Here is an 18,803-nt window from a genome sequence, read left to right as displayed (position 1 = left end):
AGCTTTCTTGAAATAAGTGATACAAATTTATTTCTCAGTCTCTCTTTTAATACTTGAATTTCTGTTTGTTCAGATTTACCAAATCTCCGGTGTTACTGTTTTCATTGGATGGCTTCAGAGCAGAATATTTGCAGACGTGGGGTAGACTCCTACCTGTTATTAGCAAATTGCGTGAGTAGTTCCCTTGTCTAAGCAATATCATGCTGTTTTACCTCAAAAATCTGTGGGGTTTGTTTTTCTGTATATGCTGCTATTACTACTCGTTTAAATCCTCTGTGTTCTGTGGAAATTCAAATTTTTGCACTGTAGAACAGCTGTGCAGACAGAAATGGAGGTGTGTGAGGGTGGAAGGGCAAGGAGAGGGAGGGTATGAGGAATGGGCTGGATAGGCTTTGGATTTTCAGAAATACCTTAAAAAAAAACAGTTAAGTAACAATTGCTATATTTCGGAGATGGACACTTCCTGTTGTGTGCTTACTTTATTTTTGTGGGGAGAATTAGAAGTAGGAATGCTTTTTGCTCTGTATTGTATATTGTCTCATATTTAGGTGGAATGGCTTTGGAGAAAACAGAAAGTGAGATAGAAAGCACTTCATTCTACTTGAAAAAAAAAAAGGTAGAGAAGGAAGATGATATGGAAGGGCTGGTATGTAGTGTAGAAATATGATGAATCTGAGAAAACCTTCATATAACAAACTTTTTCAGAAGAAATGAGAACTTCATTTCTCATACATATTTTTTTCTGTGGATTTTGTTGTGCCACTACTTTGTAGTGTCTAAGTAACTTTAGTTACTTTTCCTGTCTCTATTTTCCTGTGGTCTGTAAAGAACAGATGACATTTCGTGTCTGAAAAATATGCCAATCTTGTTGTCATTCATAAATTACTACCTGGTATGACTGGTTTCAGTTTGACTAAAAATAAATCAGTAAAAATACTTGCTTTTTTGTACAGTGGTTGTTACAACTTGATCCGTTCCAGAGGATAACAATTCACAGATGTATTTGAGGTTTTAGCTTTTTTTTTTTTTTTAATTGAGGCTTTGAAACAATTTCATAAGCTGTAGTTATTGAAATTTTCAACATCTTGAGCATTGAGAAGAGAGGTTGGCTATTACAATTGGTTATAGCTCTGGCTGAGATACAAGATAGTGGTGTCACAAAGCATCTGTAGGACTTCCAGGCTCCGAAGTCCATTGATGCATAGAAAGTTTCTGCATTCTTTAGTGTTTAGTGCACGTTAGGCTGCAGTGCAACTTTTTGTGGTGACTTCTATAATAAACTTGTATTTCTGTTTCTACGGAATCCATGATAAATTTTGACCACTAAGAAAATGAGTTGCCTCAACCAAATCTTCCAGTATCTTTATCAAAGGCAATTCACCTCTTCAGAATAATGGAGGTTTTTAGTGGTCAAAGCTTAAATTTTTGAAGATTTTTAAGCCAGAACATCTCATAGTGTTTTAGAATAAAATAAAGAACAATCTGGGGAAAAAATATTATTCTGTATCATCATTCTCCATTACTCTGGAGAGACTAAACTAGTAAGTGTCCATAAAGACTTAAAATTTATGAATGGCAGGATGTATAAAGCCATGAATAGTTATTCACATTACCTAATGTGACTACTTACTATTTTCTTAAACTAGGACGTTGCTAAATCCATGGATTTTATTCTTTAAAACACTTGATGTCAAGTGCAGCATTCTATTACATTCCTCATTTATTTCCTGATACTGCCATATGAGAGAAAATAATGGTAATATTTTTAATTCTGTCACTAGGGTATAACTCTGATGCCTCCGTGGAGATTTCTTTTAGAGTAAATGCCTATGAGGCAATATCACAATTTTACTTTTAGCAGCTTTTATTATACACACACACAGAGTTATGTGTTGAAGGTGGGGAATTCAGAATGGTGCTGAGGCTTCTAAGGGAACTTAGATAGAGCCATTATGTGTATTATGAGGTTTGGAGAAGACTTGTTCACATTCTTCTAGACTGTGATATAATAATTTTAAAATAAATCCTCCTCTTGTCTTCAGTTGTCTTTAACTAAGACAACAAACCAAAAATAGGAATGATAACCCCTACAACTTTGGACAAAATATTTTTTAAGTGTATTTTTCTCTAAAACAAAACAAAAACAACCAAGCAAAACCCAACCCACACAACATCAAAAAAAAACCAAAAAACAAAAAACAACTACCATTTAGGAAAATAGCATCAACAACAGATTTGGAAATGGTTGAAATGCATCAAGTGTGTTGCCATACCAAAAAGGGTGAAACTGATGATTTGTTACTTAAGAACACAAAGCTGGAGAGAATGCCCATGTAATTTGAGATTTTTTTTTTTTTTTTTGGCTGGCTCGGCTTCTTTTTTCTTAATTAGCTGAAATTAAGGTTAGGTTAGGTCTCTTCAACTGAGACCTAACCCAAAGCCCCAGCCAATGAGTTCTAAGTGCCTTGGCATGACACTTCTGTTGTTAAACCTTTCATTCTATTCTACTTATATATGTATATAAGTAACCCAGAAGGCCAGTGAAGATTGGTCTTCTTTCTATAGGGATCTTTAGGATCTGTTGAAAAGTTTTTAGTTATCATGTTGTATTTTTAATGTTGTTAATTAAGGCTATTTTTTTTTCCTGAAAATCAGGTCCCGCACATTTGCCTTTGGAAATCTAACTCGAATGAACTTTGCTTAAGTGTTTTTGCCTGGTTAATGACTTCATACTAACAAATACTACTGTGCACAAGTTTTCTCCTTAAGAACCACTTTTTATGTCAAGATAAAGAAAACTTTGAGATTCATTCTATAAAAGCTTATTTTTATTAATATACTTTATATATGTGTGTGTGTATACATATATAAAGAAGAGAGAGTGACTAAAAAAAGTGATTTGACGGGTGACTGAGAAAGTCAGGGCACCACTGTGGTGGCAGCCGTGCTGTCTCATCTCTGAGAGTTCCCATGGTGAAGTAGCTAGTTGATCTCAAGCTGCTCATTTCACATAACGCTCACCAGGGCAACTTTGGAGGGTGTGATTTTTTTTTATTACCTATTTTTACCTATGCATGTGCCTAGGGACTGTAGGTCTTGCTCATATGACCATTGGAGTCAGTCATTACGAATATCAACATTTTGTACTCCTAACATTCAGTCAGCTTGTAAATGAATGTGGGAAGAAAAATGAGGTATTAACACCAGAAGTCTGAAAAATGAAAACTTTTTAGAAGTATGATTTAGAAAAAATAATAAAAAATATGTCTGCATAATAGAAACGTGCAGAAATTTTGTCTGCAAATTTGCTGTTTTTCCTTCTAGAGAAATGTGGAACATTCACTTCCAGTATGAGACCAGTGTATCCTTCAAAAACCTTTCCCAATCATTACTCCGTCGTCACAGTAAGAATTCATGTATATTATGTTTTCACGACTGTTCATTATCAAGTTGTTTCCAAGGCAACAGTGTTTTTTTCTTTTTTTTTTCTTCCTGCATAGATTACAAAAACTGCAGGATTTTGCCTTCAGAATATGGAAATGTATTTATTATACTCGTTGCATAATTTAGATTGTCATTGTATAACATTATAGTTAACTGCTCAGATCTAATTTCTTTAAGTAATCCAGTTCTTCTGAGACCAGCTGCAGGAATTCCCATATAAATGTAAATCATGCCACTTTTCAAAACATCATTTGTATTAATATTTCCAATAAATCGCATATCTGTCTCTTCTTAAAGTCAGGAGTGAGAGCTGCCTGACTTTAAATTGTCAGCCTTGTTCTGCTTCTTCAGGGCATCTTGGCATAGCCCAGACATACATGAAATGAAAGATCTGAGTATCATAGTAGTGTTGGCTCCATGATTGACTGTACCCAAACCTGGATAGAAGTATCCCAAACCTGACCTTGTGAATATCTTCACCTCCTGTGTATAAAGGAAAAAGAAAAAAGGAGGTTGTCAGCACTGAATGCAGGGTTGGAATGCCACATAACCTTCTTAGTTTCATGATGTGAGAAGTAAAATTGAATTAAATACTTGACGATCTGCGTCTTCTTTCTTATCTTCCCGTTTTTTCAGGACTGGCTTTTGATAAATCAGCAGGAGTGCAGGAATGAGATTTTTTAATTGTGTAATCCTGCCAAGTATCCATGTTTCAATATGCATCTAGAGGTGTTAACCATGCTCTATGGCCACTTTAGAGTATCCCTAAACACCATGTAGAGCTTTGTCTCAGCTCCCCATTCTTGTGAAAATTAGCAGTTGTGTTCATGAAAGCCCCAATGGTGTTATTATCACCTTTAATCTAAAAAGAAGTCAGTCTGTGTGAAAGAAGAGCATTCAGTCTGTTAAAGCTACCCAGCAGCTGGTGACTCGGAACTTGTTTAACTGTTTAGAGAATGGTTTTCCCTAGCTGGAGCTTTCGTCCATTGATATACAATTCTCCTTTGAAATGCTTTTAATTATTATTTTCAATCTCACTGGAAAGCATTTAAAAATCGTAAGGTAGGTTTTGGTAGCAATAACAGGTGATGCTGTTAAATTTGCAATTTGAAGGACAGGTGTAGTCTTGAGCTTGGAGTAGGGTCACATATGGATTATTCCCTGAACGTGTCTGTCTCACAAACATGTTTGTGTAGCCAGAAGGGTCATAACACTGCAACAAGGTGTCCTCTCAATTACAGGGACTGTATCCTGAATCTCATGGTATAATTGATAACAAGATGTATGACCTCAAAAGAAATGCATCCTTCACCCTTAGAAGTGAAGAGAAGTTTAATCCACAGTGGTACCAAGGACAGCCTGTAAGTATTACTGCACAGCTGAGAGCATTACAGCTGTATTTTGTCATATTATTTAACATCATTTGACTGTATAGTGATGTTAAAAAAGTTACAGAGGGTACTTCTAAGTCAGCCAAGAAGCATTACTTACTCATCATGATTCAAAATTGCTATACTAGAGCTGCAGAATTAGGAACAGAGCAGTGTAATAGATTTTGTTGAACTTAAATGAAATTTTCCCTAAAGAGAAAACTAGCAAACAAAATTACTAATAAAGATAGCAGATTTTCTTCTGCTCTTAATATCACATGAGCTTGCAGTTAAGTTCTCTAAGGAAATTTTCAGACCAATTACAGTAATAAGCAGTAGTAAAGGTTTGCATTCTACCCAAATTACTACTGAATCTAAAGATGCAGTTTTAAAAGAAAAACTCTTAGTTTAATCATGCTGCTATGGCAAATGTGCTGAGACTGCCATCAAAACCAACTGGCATGGGAAAGTTTGGGTGAGAGCTGATGTGAAGAACTGAGAAGGAGCAGATGCAATCTTTTAGTAATGTGTGGAGGACTGATATTTGAGGAGGAAAGAACACAAATGTAGACTTTACAGTTCACAGAGAAGAAAGTGGTGCAGGAGTCTGGCAGGAAACCATGCTGAAAACAGAAAAATCTGTAAATCATGGGATCTGCCTTAAGATCAGAAATATTGACCTAACTGTTGCTCCTATATTTCAGAGTATGCATTGCTCCTTGGATCATTTCTGCTTCTTCTTGCTTACTCCATTGTTCTTGAGAAATTCCTGGTTTGTAGTACTCAGCTGTGGTTCTGCTATTGCATTATTGCTTCTAGCTGAGGAAGCTGGTAGCTCCTGCTTCTGTCCTGGCTCCCCGCACTGTAGCAGTGGAAGGGGTGTGGGTGTTTGCAATAACGAATCAAGCTGGATGGTATATCAGGACTGCAGATAGCGGAGATGCACTCAGGACAGTCACTTTTGCTCTGCTTAACATTTTTAGTTTTTGATTGTTCTGAAAGGTGCAGAGATGGTGGGAGTGGTTCACAACTGAGTGAACTTCACTAATGACAATGATTATTCTTGTCCTGCAGATTTGGTTAACAGCTATGTACCAAGGTCTGAAAGCTGGTACATTCTTCTGGCCTGGATCAGATGTAGCAATTGATGGGACCTTTCCAAATCTGTATGAAAAATACAATGGGTATGTGAAATTGTGATGGGACAGATCCCAGAGAAAGTATAAAACCTTTCATGTGTTTGTAAATAGTTGTACACCATATGAAAGAAGAGTAGGATCAAATTAACTTCCACTGCAGTGTAGATTCTTTGTCTAATCATTTTGCCATTTCTTGGCAAACGTTTTACAGGAAAGATGTGGAAAAAACACCTCTAAGAGCAGCCAGTCTTGAAGCTTTAGTGCCTTTCCATTTATATTTATATAAGTCATCTATGGGTGTGTTTAGAGTCATTCAATCCAAATCCCTCATAAAGTGAATGTATCAGGTCTTGACATAGCATTATCCCTGAAAGCTAACATCTTACTGTTAAATTGTTACTTGTAAATTGTTCCAGTGTGAAATTACTTTCATTTCAAACTTCAAAAATATTTCACATTAAGGCAGTGATATTTTAGTCAGTGATTGGTCTTCATTGCAATTAAGCATTTTCTTTCTAATGAAACTGCTACATAAATGTATTTATCACCTTTTATTTAATATTCTCACACCTCTTCCAGGAAACAAAGCTTTTCATTTCTATCTTCATTGAATCAGTCTGTCTTCCTACACCTTAATATAGCATGGAAATCCTGATTCTTGATTTACTATCTATACTTTTCTTTAGCGATTTGTACATGTTCAGTTAAACTGGTGATAGGTAGCTGAATTACTGCCCTTGTGGATGCCTCATAACGTTACAGGTCAACATGCCTATTGTTGGTCTGCTTCAGAAATTGATGAGGATCTATTTTGTGACATAGTATGAGAACTAGTACTCAAACTGTATAAACATAAACCCACAAACCAAGACTTTTTAAAAACTTAATACAGGAATGAAAACCTACACATGGCTTTGTACATTAAAATCAATTATTTTGTTTGTAAAATAAACACAAGAAATACTGAGAGCTATATTCTAATCTCATTGCAGTCAGTGGGGAGAATATTGATGTAAGTAAGCTTTAGAACAGGACATCAACTCGTCAAGAATCACGGAAAATTAGATAAATTTGTATTCTGTTAAAGGTGCATTAATGGCACCCAGCTGAATTCAAATTTCTCTGCTAATAAACACTGATTTTGTAATATGTGTGACTGAAGTTTTATATGTGTAGCTCCTGGAAAGATTTAGTTGATCTTGTATGGTTTTGATACAGCTCAATCCCTTTTGAAGAAAGAGTGGTAACTATTCTTCGCTGGCTGCAGTTACCTGAAGATGAAAGGTAGGTATACAATGGCAAGCATAAGTTCTTGTTCCAGTGGTAGTGTGGCATTGCAATGAAATGATTTGTAAATATGATGTCTATTTTAAACAATATTATACATTACTCTAGAAATGTTAAAATACTATTTAATGCAAGCTTGTTTTTATGTTTAAAACCTATTTTTACCGTTATGTTGCTTTATTTCCCTCTAATGTGCCCTGCTTCTGAATGATAGAGTTGTTTCCAATATTCCATATCCATTGTTGAAATATAATCTTTTCAAACTGTCTCAACGTGTATGTAAAATATTACATTTTTGGTACTGTTTGATATAGACCACACTTTTACACTCTGTATTTAGAAGAACCAGATTCCTCAGGCCATAAGTTTGGACCAGTAAGCAGTGGAGTAAGTATTTTTATAGTTTTTTTCTTCTTTTAATTTGAACTCTTGCTCTGATTCTATAATAAAACTTTTATAAATCACATTAGATGAACCAAGACTGTGTTCAATATAGTTATTAGAAAAAGATTTTTTAAATAGACAGCCTGTCCATAATTAACATCAATACAAAGCATGCAATAAACAGCCTATTCAGTAAGTCTAATTTTTATTTTGCTTCAGAAACTTGAAAATCGCCATCTCTTGTATGTTGTTTTATCTGACCCATACAAACCCTTTATGTTGATTTTAGAACAAAACAGCAACAGCAAAAACACACCACCAAAACTTTGTACAGTTTCACCTCGTAAAGAACAGAGATTTTATCCATGATAGTCCAAATTTTGGTGGATAAGCATTTGTGCTATGATTTTCATTAATTTTCCCCAGTCTCTGTGCAAAGTTCAGATGAATATTGGTCTTATCTCCCTGCATTTAGATTTTATGTCTTCTTGGAAAGAGAGTGATAAAAGGGAAGCTCACCCTTGATATAGGGTGTCAAGGGTGATATACATGTACCTTGTATAAGCTGTTGTATATATAAGTCTTTGGGACTGGTCAGTGTTGTTGTTTGCAAGAATACTAAATAGCTTTGTATTTTTACAAATGGAAGTGAGACATGAAAAGGAAAAAGCTCTCAGAAATTCAAGAACTTTTAAAAATTCTTCTGTCTTGACTGATCAGAAAGTTTGAGCATCAGCTGGGTATCTAAATGCAGTGGTGACAACAATAAAAAGCTCTTGCTTTTACAAGGATGGTTTTAAGGACGGTTTGCTCCAGGGCCACAATGGTAATTTGGAGGAAGATTGCTGCAGGCTTGACTTCCTTTGTTCTCTTCAATCCTCTGGTGTTCTGCCACCAGTGTTCGTGCCCTAAAGCATTCTGTATCATCCTCGGTTATGCCCCTGGTAGAGTGAAAAACCTCCTCAATATCGTACTTTACAACCAGTCTTACTTTCTGTAATCTGATTTGTTTAATTGTTTTAAACTGAAGAAACACATAAAAATGTGTAGTTGTGTCTTAGTACAGGTTGGGGCACAGAAAAAAGTAGGACTGATAGTGTAGATACATCCAGTCTTCTGTAGATGGAGGTAGCTCTGAGCTGTGCAGGTGCTAGCCAGGCTTCAGGCTCTCTTTTTTCATTTAGTGTCACGGATGCACCACTTGAGTCTGTTCTCAGTAGATGCAAAAAAAAAAAAAAAAAAGTATCTGAAGGGTTCAGAACTGAAAGCAGTGGGAATAGAGGAAAAGCAAGTTTATTGTGCTATTGAGAATGTTGTATTTTCCTGTCCTCACAGTTCCTCTTCTCATGTGAACTTTGTGCTCCCTGTTGTGCGTTTGGGGGTTGCTGCACAGTTGGTTAGTTCCCCTGTGTCCTTCACCTATGTCTGGACTGCATCTAACCTTGAATGGTCTATAAGAAAAATCCTTATTTATTATTAGCACGTACTGTTGCAGTTTAAACTTATTCACTCTTTCTAGCAGTATTTATCAAATTATTTTTAATTAAAGTGATTAGTAGGCACTACATGCCTGCTTTTGTCCTTGCAGGTCATTTTGGCATTACAGAGGGTGGACAACATAGTTGGGATGCTGATGGATGGTCTCAAACAGATGAACTTGCATAAGTGCCTGAACATTATTTTTATATCAGATCATGGTAAATTTGATTTTGTAAAATGTATCAAAATTTTGAAGGGCTGTTATTATAAAGTAATATTCTGAGTTTATACTTGCATGTTTGTGGCAATGTTAAGGAACCTGTTAATATATATAAACTTCTGTATTATGGGCATGGCATAAGAGATAATCAGTGTGGGTGAGAATTAGGCTGTGAGTGTGGGAAAAAGAAGTGGAGAACACTGAGAGGGATTAAATCATTTTCATATTTTATTCCAATTTTCTTCTGTAATCATTACCAACTGATAAAATAAATCAAAAGGAGAATTAAAAAAAAATAAAATTCATTTTATACTTTTAACTACACTACACAACAAGTCTATGATTTGCTGAAGTGAAAATCAAAGCCACATCTTCCTTTCAGTTATTAATTCTCTTATCCATTATTTAATGGATATGAATATGAATATGAAACTTTGGTTTATTTCTCTGATAGCTTTTCTATGTTTTTATAATTATTTCTGTAATAAGTGAAAGTTGTATCTTTTACCAATCTTTTTTTTTTTTTTTTTAATTTTTTTTCCTGCTTTTGGAAGATATTGGGCTAAGTGAATCTTTGGTCTGACCATGCATGTCTCAGTGTTGCTGATAAAAAGACCTGAGAAATTGCATTTCTGATTTTTACAATTAACTTATGTGTGTCATCAGCAAGGGTACTCCACACTGATACTCACATATTTAAATAAAATTTATTTTCTTGTGCAGGAATGGAAGCAGGAAGCTGCAGGAAAACAGCATATCTGAGCAACTACCTGGATAATGTTCAAGATTTCATATTAGTACCTGGTCCTGCAGCTCGCCTACGACCTAATAATGTTCCAGATGAGTATTTCTCTTGTATGTAGTTGCTAAACTAATTTCTGTTATTTTGTTGTACCGTTTTGTGCTTTCCGAGTACAAACGTATGATATACATATTCCAGGTCATCTAGGGACAAGCTGGGTAATAATTAGGGGGAAATACTGAGTGGTACACCCATACTTTTGAAGACCACTCGACTTTGCAGGTCTGAAAGTGTACATAAATCCTTCAAATTGCTTATGTGGGATGCCTCAGAGTGAAAATACACAAATGCTTTGCTTTGTGAGGGCATTTCTTTGAATGTATCTTCAGTACTCAAGATAGACCCTAAAATCTCCACTCAAGTCTCACATTATTTCCTGATTTGCCAGTTTATATAGAGAGTTGCTGTATTTCAGATTTAAAGAAATGTAAAAATTTTACCATCTTTTACATATAATTTTAAGTATTATATTTCGTTGTTATTTAAAAAATATATATATAAAAAAAATTTCTTCTAATGGTCTGACAACAAACCAGTTGAGTAAACTGCAAATAATCATAAAAGAAGTTTATCAACCTGAGTCAAGATCAATGAATGCCTACAGATTTTAAATTTCTATTCATTAAGCAGTCTAATTGCAGCAGAACACTTAATACTAGCAGTTTTTAATTGATTTTAATGTTCAATACAAGTGCTTCCTTCACACTTCATTGCTTTTTCTGTCTAGATAATTGTTTTCCAAGCCCATTAAAACTTGTATGCCTCAACCCCAATGACTTTAAGTCCTGTTTACTTGGTGGTATTCTAAACAATTTTAATGTTTCCTTTGGAAAGTGTGGGTTCCAGGTTCTCTTTGGACAAACAAGTTCAGAGAGAAGAAAAGCAGAGTATCTCCAGTTTTTGACACATGCACTATTTCCATGAAATATTGTATCTGTCTTTGTAGCACTGAGTATATCTGTGCAGGAATTATTAATGGTTCCCTTGCAAGCGTAATCCTTTATCTACTTCAGTCAGGCACTGAGTATCAGACTCAGGGCAGAGTAACTGTGTGAAATGTAATGGGCCTGTGTTATACAAAACGTCAAGTTAAATGATGTGATGTCCCCTTTTGGCTTAAGTCTAAGAATCTGAATCCTGGCTCGCTTGCTCTTGGCTTTTCTTTCTAAGGATGCTTGCCAGATAAAGCTGCCGTCCTGATTGTTCTATTTGCTTCCTTTTTCCTTAGAGTTTTATTAGCAAGCAGGAAAAATCCAGCTTCATTAGCACAGCATTTAGCTGCCTCTTTTGTGAAAGCGTACTTCTCAGATTATTTTCCTAGCTGTAGCTAAAGTACTTGAAAAATTTAAAACCATAATTAAGCAAGGAAGGAGTGTCTCTGAACTAAAAGTTCATAGAAACAATAACTTGACAGCTTAGTGAATGTTTTGCTCTGCAGAGCTTTCATTCTGGAAAAATGATTTCTGTGTCAGAATTTTTTTTTGAAATTAAATATATTACATAATGGGAATGCTTTCATTTTATACCTGATCTTTTTCAACTTAGGTGACTAATTCTTACATATGATTCTTCCAGTTAACTATGAAGGCATTGTCAGAAACCTCACAGTAAGTGTTGTCTTACCTGTTCTAGCTTAACTTCTACTCAGTATTTTATAGCATCAGCTATTTTCTAAGCTAGTGAAATAGCATTTAGACTTTGAATCAGTGACCTTCCATATGCTGTAAAATTAACACAAAAAAGTAGTTCCTTGTAAGGAAAGGGAAGGTCAAAGTTCAGTGAGGTGTCATGTGGCTGTCTCTGGTTGTGTATTAACTAAGGTTTTGTTTTCATTTCTTTTCACCTCTGACATAATGCTGTATCATGTTGCTCTTCAAACTGGAGAACTTGTGTGTCTGGGCCGTGCTGACTGAGGGCCAAATCAATGTAAAGCTTAGCTCCATTTCCTGGACAAGCTTGCTCTACACCCTTTTGGTAAACAGCTTTGAGCTGGGATAGTGATACGTTTTTGTCAATTCCAACTTATGGAATTTGCTTTTCTGCTCTATACTTCTAGACTTCTGTTCTCATCCCTGCACCACTGGAAAATCTGTTTGTCCCTGTGTGACCAAACTAAAAAACTCTAGAGTGTCTGTGACTTCCAGTGTTACAGAAATGTACAATTATTGTGCAATAAGTGGATAGTCTACTACCACTTGAAAATATCATAATGTTCATCTCTTTGTAATTTTTACAAATTATAGGCAATACAGTTTGGTTCTGTACAACTGTAGCCTGTAAGGAAAAAAATAAGAAGAGTAAATGGTTTCTATAATCTCATATAAATATTCCTTTAATAATTATTGAATGCAAAACCAGTTAGTTTTTGCTCTCTAAGTATTAATATTAATGTGCCAGACCATATGACTCCAAACTTAGAGGAGTCCCATTGTCCTTAATAGAAGCTGTTGCAGATGCTTTTTAAGTGAAGTGCTTTGTAAGAACTGTGCATGAAATAAAGAAAATGGTGATGTAATATACGTTTATATTTTAATTTGAAATATTTCAGTGCAGAGAACCAAGTCAGCCCTTCAAAGCTTATATGAAACAGCTTCTACCCAAGCGTTTCCATTATGCCAACAATGACCGAATTGAACCATTGCACTTTTATTTAAACTCCCAGTGGCAACTTGCTAGGTAAGTTGCAGTTTTCAGTACTTGGTTATACAGCAAAGAATTCATTGTTTTCTCATAGCTTTTGTCTTCCAGACACTTAGAGTCCAATGATAGCTATTGGAGCCTGGAATTTTTGTCCTTGAATTTCTTGTTGCAAGGGATGTTGCAAACAGAAACTACGCTCTTTTCTGCAGTTTGTGCAGACCTGAGAAGGCTCAATTCTAAACTCACAGCTATGGATACTCCCCCATTGAATATGCAGGTAGTGGCAGGCTTTGTGACAAATGTTAGAAATTAAGGTCTCCTTTTTCTCAAGCACATCTTGCCATACTTTAGGAATTTCTGAAGTGAGTCATACATAGTAAGCATGTGTATAACTGTTGTTGAATCAATCTTGTGAGTGATCCACATTGAATTTACAGAACATGCTGTTGTTAGAAATTAGCTTACATGTTCTGACCGATGAAATTACAATCCCCAGAATAAGGGCACCTGCTGTAATAATGTAATTTTGAACACCTCTGTGATACTCCAGGGCTTTCATCATCAAAGTGTTTTTCAGCCCATGTATTCAGTAAGTCCTGTTCTGTAAAACTGAAAACATGCAAGTCCTGCAAGTCAGATTTGGGTTACTAAAAATGAATGCATTTAAGTGATGTATGTGGATCTGACATATGTTGGAGATTTGTTTTTACTAGACTATAAGATGCCCAGCTGAATGCTCTGAATTACATTACTATGTTTATTAAAAAAATAAAATGAAATTACTTATATAGTATACTGTAAAGTTCTGCTTCTTAAATGCCAGTGAAGTGATAATCTCTTACCCTGAAAACAAATATTTTGTTCATGAGTCTTCTAATAGTTGACTTTAAATAGACACTTGAGAATTCCAGAGGAATAAGATTTATGGAGAAAACTATCATTCTAATTTTAAAGGCATTCTTCTCCAGAGCTTGAAGACTTTCTATTCCCTATGGATAAGCCTCTGAAATCTTTAAATAGACAAGTAAACAACACACCATGGAATGTATTCTAAGCTGATAGGGTTTGTAAAGTCTGAGTTATATAAATTGTGATTTTTTTTTTTAATAGGAAACCGTTTGAGATTAAAAGTTGCATGGGTGGTTTCCATGGCTCTGATAATCGTTTCCCCAGTATGCAGGTGAGACTTGAAAAATTATGTTAACTCTTATTTTTAGCACTTTCAGTTTATGAATGTTGTGGTTGCTAGGTGTTGGGATTATTATTATTATCATTATTTTACGATCTATGGTGCTATTCCATCTGCAATTAAAGAAATCAAACATTTCTTTGATTACTATTGTGATGTGCTGGGTAACCCACACAAGGTGGGATTCTATTGGTATAAGTGTCAGGCAAAAATACAGGACTTGCCTCAGAGATTTGACTGTGCTGGTGAGAATATAAAGATGTTCCAAGTTTTATTGTTTTAACATTAAATGCAGGAAAAGAGAAAACTTATCTTTCCAAATCCTTAAATATAGGAATCATAGAGCATGAGATTTCAAATTGGATGGGACCTCATGAGGTCTCTAGTCCTATCTCCAACTCAAAGCGGAGTCAGCTTACTCAGGACTTCATGCAATTGCATCTGAAAACTGCCAAGGATAGGGAATGCACAACCTCTCTGGGCAGCTCCTTGCATTGTCTCATTGGCCTCATGGTTTAAAAAAAATAATAAAAGGAAGAGGGTGGGGGGTTACCATTGTCTCCCTCCCTCCTACCACGTACCACTGGAGAGCATGGTGCTGCCAGCATCCCTTAGCCAGTCAGTTCTTCTGGTCTCTGAGGCTAGTCCACTCTCCACAGTAACTACCACCAGAAGTAACAGTCTTAAACGACAGTAAAGAAGAATGGATTTGATTATTAGAAAACTCCTTTTAAATCATTATAGAGTTGGATAGTTTGACCTGTAAGTCTATGGAGATCCCACCACAGGAATACTCTAAGAACTGTTCAGACACACATCTTGCAGAAATGATTATATATTTCTTTGATTCTGTTTATTGCATAAGTTGACCAAGTGGTCTCCCAACTCTATAATTCTATTGTTTCATGATAGCCTAGGTAACACTGTTGTGAGGTAGCCCTGATGTTTAGCTTGTCAGTCATGTTTAAATTGAGGACAGAGTCTCTAACATCTTCTCTTTAATAAGGAATGTAAGGGAAATATAGGGTATTAAACTTGAGAAACATTAAATCATATTCTCAGCCTCAAACTGATTTGGGCAGGTCACTTAACCTATTCTCAGCTGAGCTCTCTATCAACAAAATGAAAGGCAATACTCTATTTCAAAAAAGTTATCTTCAGGATAAAATCTACTAACAGTTGTGAGTTAAACAGTGTTGTAAAAAGACTTATTTAGTCCCTGTAAAGCATAGATTTTACTCTTAAAAGACTTATTTTACATTAAGATAAATATAAATATTTAGTGTTGACATCAACTTATTTTGTTAACTGTTAATCAAACCTGTATTAATTGTGTATCAGTTTATCCTTCCAGGTTTACTCTTCTTCCCTGATTTGACAATAGAAAATAAGTTGATTTTTCTATACCTAACCCTGGGTTAAACCAACAGGGCCATGTGATGCCAAATGACTGCTTACTGCAGTCTCTCTGCTACAGTTTGACTGCATAAATTTTCTTCAGTGGTTTGACAATAAAGTCAAACTTCTTGCCAGACTTGGGATTGTCAGTTTATAGCATCCCTAATTGGGCTTTTTCATCCTCTTGTAGCTTACATCACACCAGCATAGATTTCATTCTGTGTAATTGCCCAGGTCAATGGAAAGGAGGTAGCGTATTCCTGCCTCATCTAGTTGTGATTAGGCCTCTTGAGTACATTGTTAGGCCACAGATTTTGGTAGCAACAATTGCAGAATAACAGCTTGCATTATGCTAACATCTTAAAAAAGAAGTTAGAATTTTTAGCCTCTATTTTTGCCACACAGCTATGAAATGAGACAATTGCATGGTTTGCAAAGAGCTTTGAGATCTACAGTATGCAAAGCATCTATTGCTCATTCAGTATTTACATGGCAGATGTGCACAAGCTGCTTTACTTAAAAACAAACAAACAAACAACCCTACCTGAATGTCTCAGGGTAAGTTTAAAAACAATTGTCTTGACAACAGTTGAATTTAAGCATTTGCTTCCTATGCTACCTTGCTCTTAGTCCTGCAGTGAATCCTGCTCTATGCTAGCGTAAGCTTTGCGTGGCTGCAGAGCTAAGTAGGTCCGGGAACTGAACCAGATGAAAAAGAGCCAGCAGAAAAAAAAAAAATGTTTTGAACTGACCGAGTTTCTGGATCAGGTTTACCATATGGCTATACAGTTGCTTGTGCCAGCACAGCTCAGGAAGTGGTGCAAGAAAAAGAATAAACAGCTGCCAATGAGAAATAGAAGTCTAGGATATCACCATTCCTTTATCTATTTCAAACAATGATACCAACAGATGTTTTTGCAGATTTAAATTAAAAGTTTCCAAATTGTCTACAGATGTCCTGGTTTCGGCTAGAGTAGAGTTAATGGTGTTTAGCTGCCTGCTGGCTTAAACCACAACAGGGCATGAATAGCAACGTTTATTTTGGCTCAACATTTCCATTAAATCACTTAAATCATTTAGGAGAATGAGCTTAACTTCTTCAAAAGCAGAGGAAAGCAAAGAACTTCATAAATGGATGGAGGCATCTTTTTAAAGGCAATGAGACAGATTTGGTTTTCCTACTACTCCTTTACTATTTTTAAAAATTATTCCCATATCTTTTCAAATATCTGATTACGTGCATTTTACAGGAAAAATAAACTTTTTAAATAAAAGGATGTTTTAACTTGATCCATACAATGTTGCTAAAGTAAAGATAAGGTTTTGGAAGAAAATGCTGAGTGTGAAGATATATTCAGTTTCAACCTGTCTAAGAGAGAATTCCACTTTTCTCTGTGAACCTTAGGCTATCTTCATTGGTTTTGGACCAGGATTCAAGTTTCAAACTCAGGTTGATCCATTTGAAAACATTGAAGTATATAATTTAATGTGTGGTAAGTACAATTGATTGGGGTCTCCTCTGTTCATTAAAAACGTAGTATCTTTTGGATGTTAGAAATCTTCTTTTAGTAAGGAACTTTTAAACGTCATTAGAAAACTGTCCTTAAGATTTCATGCTGATTTTCATTAATTAAAAGCTGTTTGTTTTTCTGAGAAAGATTCAGCTTCTAAATGACTGAGAACTATTCAGGCTGTGCAAGTTAGGCTGCTTATATCTCTATTTTCCACCAGTCCCTGTGCATGCCACTGGCTCACCAATACTAAAACTGCCTACTTTACAATCTCCCTCTTGTCAAGAAGGCATCCTCCCTTTCTCTCTCCTATTTAATTAGAAGCTTAATTCAGTATTAATCCCTCAGGTGACTTTATTCAGGCAGTGTAGTAATAGCAATCACAGTAATGGTTATGAGGATATGGATTCAGCTGCCAGGCAGCTCATTTCCAGGAAGTCTGAGTCATGTCCCCCTTGCCCCATCCAATTTTTCATGCACTTGAGCAATTTCTTGTGAGTTCTGTCATGTGTGTTCTTATTTGTTGTTTTCCTTTTCTATGTTTTCAATTTTAATTATTTTAGATGTTTTTAATTCAGTTAACTGAATTTGAGATTTTCTTTTTGAAATTGACATACTTTCTTAGGTCATGTAACAAACTGTCTCCCTGATTCACCCATGTCTGTGTCACTTGTTCAATTTATGTATTGTATCTTTTAATACTTCAATTTGGATGTTTCCCTGTTCATTCTCATTGTCTAATACCACAGCTGTTTCAAATGCACTTTTTTTTTTTTTTTTTTTTTTTTTTTTTTTTTTTTTGTCTTTTAATGGTCTGCAACTATCTTGTTAGCTTGCAGTTCCATGGCTTGAGAGTCTTGCTCTAAAGCTCACTGTCTCTTCATTTGCATAGCTGCAGTACTCAGGTTCCCCATTTCTTACACCTCTTTGGTCTTCAGTGTACCGGAGAAGTGGGTTTTATTCTAGAAAATCAGACCTGGCTGCCCTCCTGTTTTTCCCCTTTCAAATACAATGTGACTGTTATTGCCTTCTCTTGTGTCTGTTGTCCTTCATTCTGTGTTTCATGGTTTCTCCCAAAGCCAACCACTAGTTTTTCTGCTTTCAAAGTTCATTTATTCCCCTTGAGGTCTTCACCTGTTTTCCATTATCTCCTGCCTCCTTCTCTTTCTTGCCAGGATCCATGCTTGTTCTAACACCTGCTTCTGTGAAAGACAATATGTTGCCAAAGGGTTTGATCCAGAAAGCACTTAACGGGAACACTGCACATGCTTGAGATCAGTGGCAATATTCAGGTATACCATATTTAAACCATGTGTTTAAATTCTCTGCTGGAATAGGAAACAGAGGCCATTAGGAAGTGTGTATTACATACCCTTGTATGTTTTGATGTTATGAAGTGGTTGATTTCCTTGAACCTTCTTATACTCCCCATTCCTTTCTGTATATGCCTCAGGGGAGGGGTAAGGTCCTTACTGGCATCTCATGCAAGCAAGTTCAGTGACAGATGAGACATCTAATGTGTATTCACTGAGATACAGATTTCTTCCGTCCAGTACAGAAAGGGTTAGAAGCCAGCAACTTAACTTTTAGGTAGAAAAATTGTGAAATGAGACAACTTCCTAAGCCTTCTCCTTGCTATGGGCTTTAGGTGTGGTTCTGGACGGCAGAAAGGCATCTTTCCCTTGTCATTTGGGTTCCTAAGGTGCACCTTCTTCAAAGGGCAGCTAGAGAAAGCGAAAACGGTTCCAATTTATGCAGCACATCAGCGCTTAAATCATGAACACCAGATATGTACAACTGATCCTCTTGTCTGAATGAGGATCTCACGTTTTCCAAAGCGTTCGAACTGCTAGACTTGGGGGTTTCTCAGATATTGTGATTTCCTGGATGTTCCAGTTAAAATGATAAGAAGATAAGAGTGTAATTTAGCTGTTGAACTG

The 18,803-nt window shown here is 35.8% G+C and overlaps 1 protein-coding gene across 2 annotated transcripts in view; it reads left to right on the top strand.

The window, feature by feature from the left end:
- Positions 1-18,803, top strand: part of LOC101800212 (ectonucleotide pyrophosphatase/phosphodiesterase family member 1) — a 55,909-nt gene that overhangs the window by 23,838 nt on the left and 13,268 nt on the right. For both annotated transcript variants that reach the window (XM_038176886.2, XM_038176887.2), the window contains 12 exons: positions 74-171; positions 3,325-3,404; positions 4,686-4,805; positions 5,889-5,998; positions 7,172-7,237; positions 7,555-7,627; positions 9,213-9,321; positions 10,047-10,178; positions 11,701-11,732; positions 12,674-12,801; positions 13,876-13,945; positions 16,758-16,845. In XM_038176886.2, coding sequence (XP_038032814.1) covers positions 74-171; positions 3,325-3,404; positions 4,686-4,805; positions 5,889-5,998; positions 7,172-7,237; positions 7,555-7,627; positions 9,213-9,321; positions 10,047-10,178; positions 11,701-11,732; positions 12,674-12,801; positions 13,876-13,945; positions 16,758-16,845 — 1,106 coding nt within the window. The remainder of the gene's footprint in view (positions 1-73; positions 172-3,324; positions 3,405-4,685; positions 4,806-5,888; positions 5,999-7,171; positions 7,238-7,554; positions 7,628-9,212; positions 9,322-10,046; positions 10,179-11,700; positions 11,733-12,673; positions 12,802-13,875; positions 13,946-16,757; positions 16,846-18,803) is intronic.

The sequence above is a fragment of the Anas platyrhynchos genome, chromosome 3, assembly GCF_047663525.1.
Source record: "Anas platyrhynchos isolate ZD024472 breed Pekin duck chromosome 3, IASCAAS_PekinDuck_T2T, whole genome shotgun sequence".
NCBI lineage: Eukaryota > Metazoa > Chordata > Aves > Anseriformes > Anatidae > Anas > Anas platyrhynchos.
The sequence above is the reverse complement of the archived record's forward strand: the minus strand, read 5'-3'. Positions and strand labels throughout refer to the sequence as shown.